Here is a 10,296-nt window from a genome sequence, read left to right on the forward strand (position 1 = left end):
GAGTGCCGTACGGCCGCTCTCGTCAGAGTGATTCACGTTTGCACCTCTCTGCAACAGAAGATTCATGAACTTGCCCCTTGAGTGAGGATCCTGGAGAAACACGGCCGATATCAGAGGCGTCTGCGCTCCTTCAGTCTTCGAGTCGATGATCTTCCCATCCAGAGCGTCTAGGATGAATCTGGTGAGGTGGACCTTGTCTTTAGAGATGGCGTCCAGGAGGATTTTGGTGTCTGTCTTGGAGCGCTCCTGTCGGAGCGTTTTAGCATGCTGATCTAAAGGATGAAGCTCTTTCTAAAAGCTCATCATTGAGATCTCCACAAGCTTTATACCGCTGTGGTTTGGAGTTGCCACGACAACACGAATATCATTATGAGACTTTGTTGTTCATAAGTGGCTCGGCATTAACGGAGTGGTTTTAATAAGGGCTTCAGAGAGCTCACCGACTGAATGATGTTAATATATTTGCCAATTACTGCATGTGATTATTTACTGAAACACAGTTGTGCACCATCACAGGAGAGACACTAGGGAGATTTAATTCAAGACTTAATGACACAAACACTGAATGCTTTCTTATTAAACATGTCTCAATGACTCTGGTGACACACTTTTCCTTAAAGCTGCTATAAGTAATTTTTCTTGAATAGGTGTGTTGTTGAAGAAGGGAGGGTCTAAGGCCAAACACATACGCCATCTTTCCACCACTGGGCCAAAAAGTTCTTGTTACAGAATTGTGCTGTTCCGTACTGATCCAGGCTTGTTGACATGGTTATGGTTTCTTTTTCCACTATGATGCAGTAAAACCAGGATAAGAATGGACCAGTAGAGCAAGTGACCAAATGGGAGTCGCTACGTCACTAAAGCCCTTCAAGTGCTGGTTCTCTGTCTTGAGTAACTGTATGATTAGCTAACCATCCTGAGAAATTCGGGCTGGGAATGGTTTGTAATCCTACCATACTGGAACGTATTCAAGTGGAAATGCTACTGGAACCATTACTCAATGTGCTCAGACCCACTCGGTCTGATGGTGGTAAAGCGCTAAGTACACAAACTCAAGACGTGCTTGGTCAACGGCATTGTAAGCGCACAGTATCAAACTTAACATACGTTCTAGCGTTACTGTGGCAGTAATAAACCGCAAAGCATTATATGAAATATATTTGTATTAGTGTTGTCAGTTGATTAAGTTTTAATCGCGATTAATCACATACTTTTTTGTAGTTAATCGCGATTAATCGCAGATTTGAAAAATGCTGAAATTTGATACCTTATATACTTATTTTCCTGTCAAAATGCATTTATTTCCATCTTAGGAAAGAAAAGAAAACAATATGTAACAATATAATGCTTTATTAACATTTTCAAACAAAGCCTTCCACAGTATAAAGATAGAAATGCTCTAAAATATCACCAATTCAAGTAACATTAAATGTTTCCCAAAGTGTAAGTGGGAGTTTGAGTAACTGAAAGAACGAGTCTCACCGTAGGTTGCATATTTATTGCAATGGACATTAAATCTCACATCCTCCATAATATTAATCTGCCGGTAGACTGTGGCTATAGGCTTTCCTATGGATTTGTGATTCGGGTCAGTACATCAACGCCAGCGTCAAACACTTGCAGACAAAAACGGCTCATTCTGCATTTTGGTGATAGATAAGATTTAGTGTGATTCTGTGGTCATTAAAATACACCTTACACAGGAATCACTGTTGTGTGTATGTCAGTGTAATGACACATCACAAAAGTTTCACCCTCCCAAAAAGTGTTTATACTGGTTTATGCTTTATTAACGGTAAATGTGTTAATCGTGATTAAGAAAAATTAACTCGTTAAACTTTAATTAATAGCTTGTGTTAATGTGTTCATTCTAACAGCCCTAATTTTTATATATCTGCATAGTTTGCATTATACTTTAAGAATACTGTTTCTTTACATACATTCAACAACTTTAATAGTTTTATATATTTCCTTAATTTTTAATCCGATTATGTCATTCACATGGGATTTTAGTTTATTCCCTCATTAAAGACGTTAAGTACACAGTCTTGTACTTTTGTCTTTTTGTCCAATTTTCACACACTTTTTTGCTTCAAATCAAAGTTTATAATTTTGTGATTCACCTCAGAGCTGGTTGATTTGGTTCATGGCTTACAGCTCTTTTATAAAATGATTTTTTTTTTAAATCACTATGGAAAAAATGAATGGGAAAATACTTCTGGCACCAAGATGGCTGAGAAAGAGGGCAACCTGACTTGAACACAGCATAATTACGTCTAACAAAAGATAGCAAAATGCCTAAAATCGCTTACTGTACCTTTAAATCTATGCAAAGCTACACAAGGATAGAATATGAAGAACTATATTAATTTAGCACAAAACACAAGGGTCACATTATCTCTCGATTTTAAAAGTTATTTGCTTAACAAGACAATAAATGCAAATTATTTCCATTTAACACCTGGGATAGTTTATTGGTACACATACTATAAAACAGTATTAAAGTAGCAGGATAACAACAGGATTTTTTAAAAGTATTTTCATTGCTAGAATTTGGACAAATACGATATAAATACAAAAGCACCCACAGCATGATCCATTAGCTACAGACTACAGGAGACAAACAAATAAAAACCATGAGATTCAGAGTGACGGTTCTGCAAAAATAATCTGCTTTTCTCGCAAACTATAATATAGAGCAAAATCTACATGAAAGTTGCACAACAGAAAACATTCAACTAGTGCAAAAAGCTTCTAAGAAACAAAATGTAGTCTTAAAGTACTCACTATAGTTAATAATTGTATTTATTTATACATGTATCTGTATATAAATAACCCCTTATTTTGGCATTTGTAAAATTATTTAATGTCCTACCTGACATATAGTGGCACATTTGTAAGCGATGGAGTTTTAAAGCACTTTTGCTTTCACTCTAGACATGTGGTCACCAGCAAATACTTGAAAACATGAACGTAAAGAAGAAAACAGGGAGACATAAGAACCAATATACATATGATCCCAAAACCCTCAAACGTTTGGTCAATATAAGCACATATAATCCAGAATATACAATAAACTCTTTCTTTTAAACAAGTACCAATAGCTTACTTCTAAAAAATAAAATGTATAAAACCAAAAATGTAACCCAAGTTCAGTGTGATGTCAGAAATAATGAAAAAAGTTTCTGTTAGACAAATGTTGACGTGTTACCTCCATCCAAATCCATGCGAGGAGCTGCCAAAGTTCAGGTTTTTTGTTTTTGTTTATAGCACCGTACAGTACAGGACCTGAACAACACAGGTGTGACGCTTTGCTACTTCCTGCACCTGTCCCGGCCAATACTCCTCATGCACTAAACACACCAACTGTCTTCAAACAGGTCCAGTGCAGCGCTGTGTACACATTAACAACCATAAATGTTTCAAAGGCTGTGATTAAATTACTTACACTGACTGAGGGATGTTGAGTATCTTAAAAAGTTTCAAACATTTTAAGTAAAACAGCGTGCACATCTGAACTGTATCTTACAAACGTACAAGAACAAATGATAAAAAGCAAACTGCTCGTTAAACAAGTACAGCAGTTTAAGAAGTATTGCAGCGATGACGTTTGGTTTCATTCACACTAGAATGGTTTGTGATCTGGTTTCGCTCTACATTCTTCCTGTACAGAGAAAAGCTAACACTCTGCTACATATTCAAAGATCGTCTGACATCTATCACATATAAAGTGCTCCGGACACATGAGCAATGTTCACACAGATTGTGCTGACAGCATAAAACAAACTAAAACTTCACATTCGCCTGTTTGCTGCTACGGTTAACTAGCTCAGTTAAGAGAAAAGTTTTCGAGTGGTCGAGCCACTGATGTGAAGACTGCAGACCAGTGTGCTCACTAAGTAGGGGACGTAAAAGCCGTTCTGGTTTATAAAAACGCATATGGTGAGTCTGACCCTTGAGGGGTGTCTTCAAAGCATCAGTGGGTGAACGCAGCCATGGGAGTGTTTATAGCAGAGTGGGCGGAGTTACGGCTGGGGTTGGCTGATCACAGCTGCAGAGGCGGGGCTAGAGCTGAGGTTGGGAGAAGGGGGTGGGGTTACAGATGTACAGACTGCAGGCGTGAGGAGCGTGACACAGAAGAGACTCTGAGCTGAACAGGACACATGTAACATAGGGTGAGATTTGGGAGGTTTTTTTCGGGACAGTCGCGTTGAGGGCAGTGATGTAGATTTGTGGGGCTTCTGTCGGATTCTGTTGGCAAGGTGGCGTTCGCTCTCTCTCTCGTGTCATTTGTCAGCTGAAGGCATTACACCACTGTGACTGGTCTGCGGTCCATCTCCTCCTCCAGCTTCACCATCTTCTGAATGTCCTTGGCCTGGAGAAACACACATCATTAACTTTATAACTAATTGTGTTTAAACTCACAGAGCATTTCTGGACTGCTGATATTCTCTCATCTCTCACTGCAGGTTGATATTGTGTCCCACTGAGTTTACTCTCAAAAATCTAAATTAAAAATCACACGAGTAGGATACCTTTTGAGCATATTTATGGAAGTGAAATGATCCTCTAGTGAATGCAAGTATTTCATTGTGAAGACAACCGTTTTTATAAATTATAAAAAAATGTGCCTTGACCAACACAAAATAGGTTTTGTTTGAAAGTTTAGAAGCTCTACTTTCCAATGCATGTAGACCCAAAACTGAACAAGTGTTTTGAAATTTGCAGACAAATCAGATGTGTTGCGTTTTGATAATTTATAAAATCATTTGCACCGTACGTATTATTGTAATCGGTAAAAACATCAAAATCATCAAACATGTGTCATATGTTGTTGGAAAGCTCTCAAAGAGTAGAATACAAACAGTCTATTTGTTTTACTCACAGACAAAAATATAGTGAGTAATAGTTAAGTATATATCTTTAACAATTATGTTGGTGTTGTTTGTATGATGCATGACATAAAATATCACATATCATTATTTAGAGGAGGAGATTATCTTTCAAACGAGTCCACACGCAAGATAATCAGATGCATAGATCATTAGATAATCCACATGAAGCACAATGTTACATATGACCACCAGGAGATGGCGCCAAATACATGACACAGACTCAATGATGACTCAAATGACACAGAATGAAACTCATTCTGTGAAATCTCATTACTAAAATCATGTCTGCATGCTATACAAACCTTTAGTCATTGTTGTGTTTGCATGTGTAATTAGTTCTTATGTACAATTATTATGTTTTATTTGTTTGGAGATGTTTTTGGACACTATGATAAATTATTTTTGTAATGTTACAACTTTTGATTGCTTTGTCGTATCAACACAAAATTTTTCTCAGATACAGTTGACATGATTGGGAACAAAACAAAAGCAGTTTTTCAGAGCCACCTTATTTACACCCAGAAGTCCCAGAATCTATCATAATCTATATCATTAAATTTTTTTAAATGTTTTCTTTACAGTGATACCAAACACCAAAACCCTCCTTGTTTTGTCAAGTTATAAGCCTTTCATTTTGGGTATGCCACTGAAACAGGAAATCTTTAAAAAACACCTTCAGAGCTTAAAGGGTTAAATTAAAACCAGGTATATAAACAGTATTAAACTTATGTGTTTTGTACCTGTAAATTATGAAACACTTAAAAACAAAAGACTCAAAACATAAAACTACTATAAAACAGACAGTTCTAACTCTAAATTATTAAATCAGTAAAGCTGACGACTGTGACCCAGTTTACAGAGAAGACTCCATGACAAACCCTTCGCAGGATATGAACTGTTTTTTATTAACAATAACATTTTCACTAGTTCGAATGCTAATTCTTGATATCATAAATGTAATTTCTACTACTGAAAATGGCATTTATTGATATCAGTAATTACATTTTCACTAGTAAACAGGGTTGGGGAGTAACGAAATACATGTAATGGGATTACGTATTTAAAATACAAAATTGGAAATTGGAACTTCAACTAGTAAGAAATTAATTATAGATATCTGTAAATGTGTTTTGAACAGATGTGAATGACAGATAATTGTGAAATTCTACTAATGAAAATAGTTAATAATTATTATTAATAATAATTACAGGTTTTACTAGTTGAAATTCCATTTTTGATATCAAGAATTATCATTTTAACTAGTGAAAATTGAATTGTTGATTTCATCAATTCATATCCTGCGAATGATTAAAAGTCAGTTCGGCTTGACATAGACTCTAGTTTTCTGCTTTGTGCTGGATTTTAGGTCAAGTGATTTTTTATTTGTATGGCGCTTATCACAACAGACATCGTTTCAAAGAAGCTTTAGAGAAAATCGTACTGTAGTGTTTTATGTTTTTGTCTTTAGGCCCCCAATGAGGAACAAATCCTCTATAAGATGTTAGATAGCAGAGGGAAAAAACGCTGTAAAAAAACAGACTTTTATACCACGGTATAAACAGTAAAGCAGAATCTGTAACGTTTGACACAACATTATGAAAACAGCACTGAACACTGTATTCAATCATTGTGAGCACTAACTGTGCAATGAAGGAGATTCGGTTTACAGTAGCTGCTGATTCAAACACTTTGACTCTTTAATAGAGTTCGACTCATGGTTTGATGTGCTGACACTGTTTGATGCTGATGATGAGCCTTTCAAGAGCAGAAAGATGGATGCACAACTATATCTGACAGTGACTGTGTTGATGTACAGCTTAGTGCAGTTAGCACATTACATAAATGACAGATGGGCATCATTGTGGTTCTGATTCAGATTCCTTAATGATTCTTTTAGTATTTGTGACTCATTAGACCAATTCAAACCGATAACTCGTATGAATTCAAGACTGATTCGTAAGTCTGTGTCGGTGGAAGAATACTGACATTCAAGAAGCGTTCACAGAACTGAATGTCATGAAAATAATTCTGTTCTCGTCATTTTTATAAAAAATTAAACCAGTTCTCAATTTGAAAGTTTAGTTGAAACTTCTGATGTTCTCATATTTGTGAGGGGAGGCCATACCAATAATGTTCAAAACTATGTGATAACTACACAATCAACTATGTGTTGTGTTACCTAAATGACTAGTCAAGTAATCGCTCTGGTATTATTGGGCTGGTTTGGAATGTGTTCAAACGCCATGTTCACACGAATCCATTTTCAATTTCTAACATCACTGTTTTCCAAAGTATGCAGTAATCCAAATCAATGGAAATCACTGTTCCAGTGTGAATGAGAGGTGTTAAAAAAGCAAAATCGATGTTTTCAAACCAAAACAGATAAAACAGGATGGAACAGAAAACATGGCTCTTAACACTCAAGGCAGGACGCTGAAAAAACAGCGTGAGACGAGAGTCAACAGCTAAACATGTAGCAGCCGGAACTACAAAAAAACTTTTATGGTTCTACCATAAAAACTATGAGCTAATGCACAGAACACTAATAAAAATATAGCTGCATTATAATAATACAATATAAAGGTTATAAGAATTTTTCAACATTTTGTTCTAACTTTTGACAACAAGGTGGCGCTGGCCCCAAACTTTAGAGGTAGCCTCAGGGCATAGTGCTGACGATGCATACCAAGTTTCGTAACCGTATGCCAATGTATTTATAAAATACAACATATTACGAGAAAATTAAAAATGGCCGACATAGAAAAATTGGGGAGCAGCAGAGATTTTTTTAGCAGAGACAGGACACTTCTATTAAAATGAATGGGAGAAATTGGAACACTCAACCAAGCAGCTCTGAGTGCCCAATGGTCAATGGATGTAGAAAGGAAGTCCCGCCTTACAGTTAAACGATCCAATCACCTTTTACATACAGACATCACTTGTCAATCAACTCTAGAATGTGCATGCACATTAGCTATACAAGCCGAGAGAATATGCATTTTTTTGTGTGCATAATATGTGGTAAAGAATCACAATTCATGACTCCAGTATTGTCAGATTTTACTGCTGATTTGAAATATGTTCTTTGATCGTAATCTTGACCAACTGTTTTTGAGATTTTGGTCTTTCCCCATTCAAGTAGATAGGAGCTGCACTGCACTATTTCATGACTGGAAATAGCCTCCCGAGAGCGTCCCAAAGATGACCAACAGTGAACTGACTTGCTAGAAAGACTTTGGTGTCACTCGACTCATTATGCCCCAAGGAATCTAAAGAGACCAGCCTCATAATGTTAGGCCAATCTATTCAGAATTTATACGCAAAAATAGCCTTTTTTTTAAATTCCCTTTTCTCCCCAATTTGTAATGCCCAATTCCCACTACTTAGTAGGTCCTCGTGGTGGCGCGGTTACTCGCCTCAATCCGGGTGGTGGAGGACAAGTCTCAGTTGCCTCCGCTTCTGAGACCGTCAATCCGTACATCTTATCACGTGACTCGTTGTGCATGACACCGCGGAGACTCACAGCATGTGGAGGCTCATGCTACTCTCCACAATCCACACACAACTCACCACACGCCCCATTGAGAGCGAGAACCACTAATCACGACCACGAGGAGGTTACCCCATGTGACTCTACCCTCCCTAGCAACTGGGCCAATTTGGTTGCTTAGGAGACCTGACTGGAGTCACTCAGCACGCCCTGGATTCAAACTCACGACTCAAGGGGTGATAGTCAGCGTCAATACTCGCTGAGCTACCCAGGCCCCAAAAATAGCCATTTTTGATATCTCCTGACCACTAGCTTGTGCTGTATCGAAGGTACCCTCAAGTCATGGTGACTATGACATATACCAAGTTTCGTGTCAATACGCTAAAGCATTGCGAAGATACAGCCTCACGTCCATTTTGGCGCGCTCAACATCGAATTCGTTGAAGTATTTTTCGAGAACGGTTTGGTCTATCAAAAAGCTTTTTATAACTTTTTGTCTGCAGTGTCTCTAGATGATACACAAAAAATGAAGTGCAAATCGGACATATGGTCGAGTTCAAAAATCTACTCAAGCGGAAATTAAAACCATGGTGTGCATTCAGAGGAAACATTATTTTGATTCTAGGCCTTATGGTTCAAAAGTTATGAGCATAAACATAAGTGCAACTTTGAACAGTTGGTGGCGCTAGAGGGTCAGTTATATGTGCCAAATTTCATAACTTTCCTATGGACATTTCTATGGGCTGCCATAGACTTCAACAGCGGAAGAAGAATAAAAATAAGAAAACTAACAAATACAATAGGTGCCTACGCACATCCGATGCTCGGACCCTAATTACCAACACTAAATATATCACAAGTAAAACTAATAAACTAGTGAAACTAGCCATTTCTACACCACAGATCTCATGTCACTGAGTGAATGTAAAGTCTTGTTGGTTTTCAGTCAGTTTAATAAGAGAGAAACGGAGAAAGAAAAGAGACAACAGAGACATGAGTGAGCCTACCTTGAGTCTGACAGTTTGCATGGTGTGATTTCAAAAGCTGTTTAAAGAAAAGCAAATCATATTTAAATGAATGACATCAGACGTCATGTGTACAAAATATGATAATGAAGAATAAAAACACAAATAAAATCATGACGGGGTGATACGGTTCGTTTGTTTTCATTTGAACCAGTCAGGATTCTGGTAGCGGTTAACTACTGAAAATCTACCAGGTTAACCCGCCTGTTTAGCTTTGCAATGATCATGTAAACACACAGACATCATTAATATTTCACCTGCTCGTTGAATTTCTCCAGTTTCTCCAGTTGTTCTCGCTGGTTTTTCTGTAGTTGCTCCATCTCTTTCGCCTGTTTCATTGCCAACTGTGAGATAAAATACAGCAAAAAAAGACACAATTAAAAACACAACAATGCATCACTCTGATCTTATTAATGTATGTGATATTAGCCTCCTGAGACCCCGCGTACACATGCGTGAACATTACGTTTTGGCTTCACTATAGGGTATGCATAATTTAATTTAATTTAAACCAACTGATCTCAGTTCAGGAGACTCTGTGCTGTCAGTAAAGGGTTAAATTTGAGTCATGTGACAAAACAACATAGCGGAGTTTGTCTTTGGGAGAAACACCAACAAAACTACATCTGGCAAGAAACCTCATTAAGTTTTTACATTGAAACCTGTTTGAATCAAAAGATTAGAGTCTCTAGTTTCATCCGATATGCCATCTTTAAAATTTGAGCAATGTATCGCGAAACGGCACGCTGTTAAACACAATGACCATGTACGTGGACTATAGGCTAATTTTCCTTAAAATATCCAATATTTACTGTCTGTGTATTATCACATTGAGAATAAATGTATTCATCTAAAAACTGATAAATATTGCTTTCAGAGGCTTTAT

At 37.2% G+C, this 10,296-nt stretch overlaps 1 protein-coding gene across 6 annotated transcripts in view; it reads right to left on the minus strand.

Annotated features, from left to right (window-relative positions):
* Positions 1 to 2,444: 2,444 nt before the first annotated feature.
* Positions 2,445 to 10,296, minus strand: part of LOC127409602 (1-phosphatidylinositol 4,5-bisphosphate phosphodiesterase beta-4-like) — a 109,736-nt gene continuing 101,884 nt past the window's right edge. For 5 of the 6 annotated variants that reach the window (XM_051644277.1, XM_051644273.1, XM_051644276.1 and 2 more), the window contains 3 exons: positions 9,668 to 9,754; positions 9,393 to 9,429; positions 2,445 to 4,375 (listed from right to left, as the gene is read on the minus strand). In XM_051644277.1, coding sequence (XP_051500237.1) covers positions 4,287 to 4,375; positions 9,393 to 9,429; positions 9,668 to 9,754 — 213 coding nt within the window. In that variant the 3' untranslated portion in view covers positions 2,445 to 4,286. The remainder of the gene's footprint in view (positions 4,376 to 9,392; positions 9,430 to 9,667; positions 9,755 to 10,296) is intronic. The other variant, XM_051644278.1, reaches the window with a different exon arrangement.

Source organism: Myxocyprinus asiaticus, chromosome 19 (assembly GCF_019703515.2).
Source record: "Myxocyprinus asiaticus isolate MX2 ecotype Aquarium Trade chromosome 19, UBuf_Myxa_2, whole genome shotgun sequence".
Classification (NCBI taxonomy): Eukaryota; Metazoa; Chordata; class Actinopteri; order Cypriniformes; family Catostomidae; genus Myxocyprinus; species Myxocyprinus asiaticus.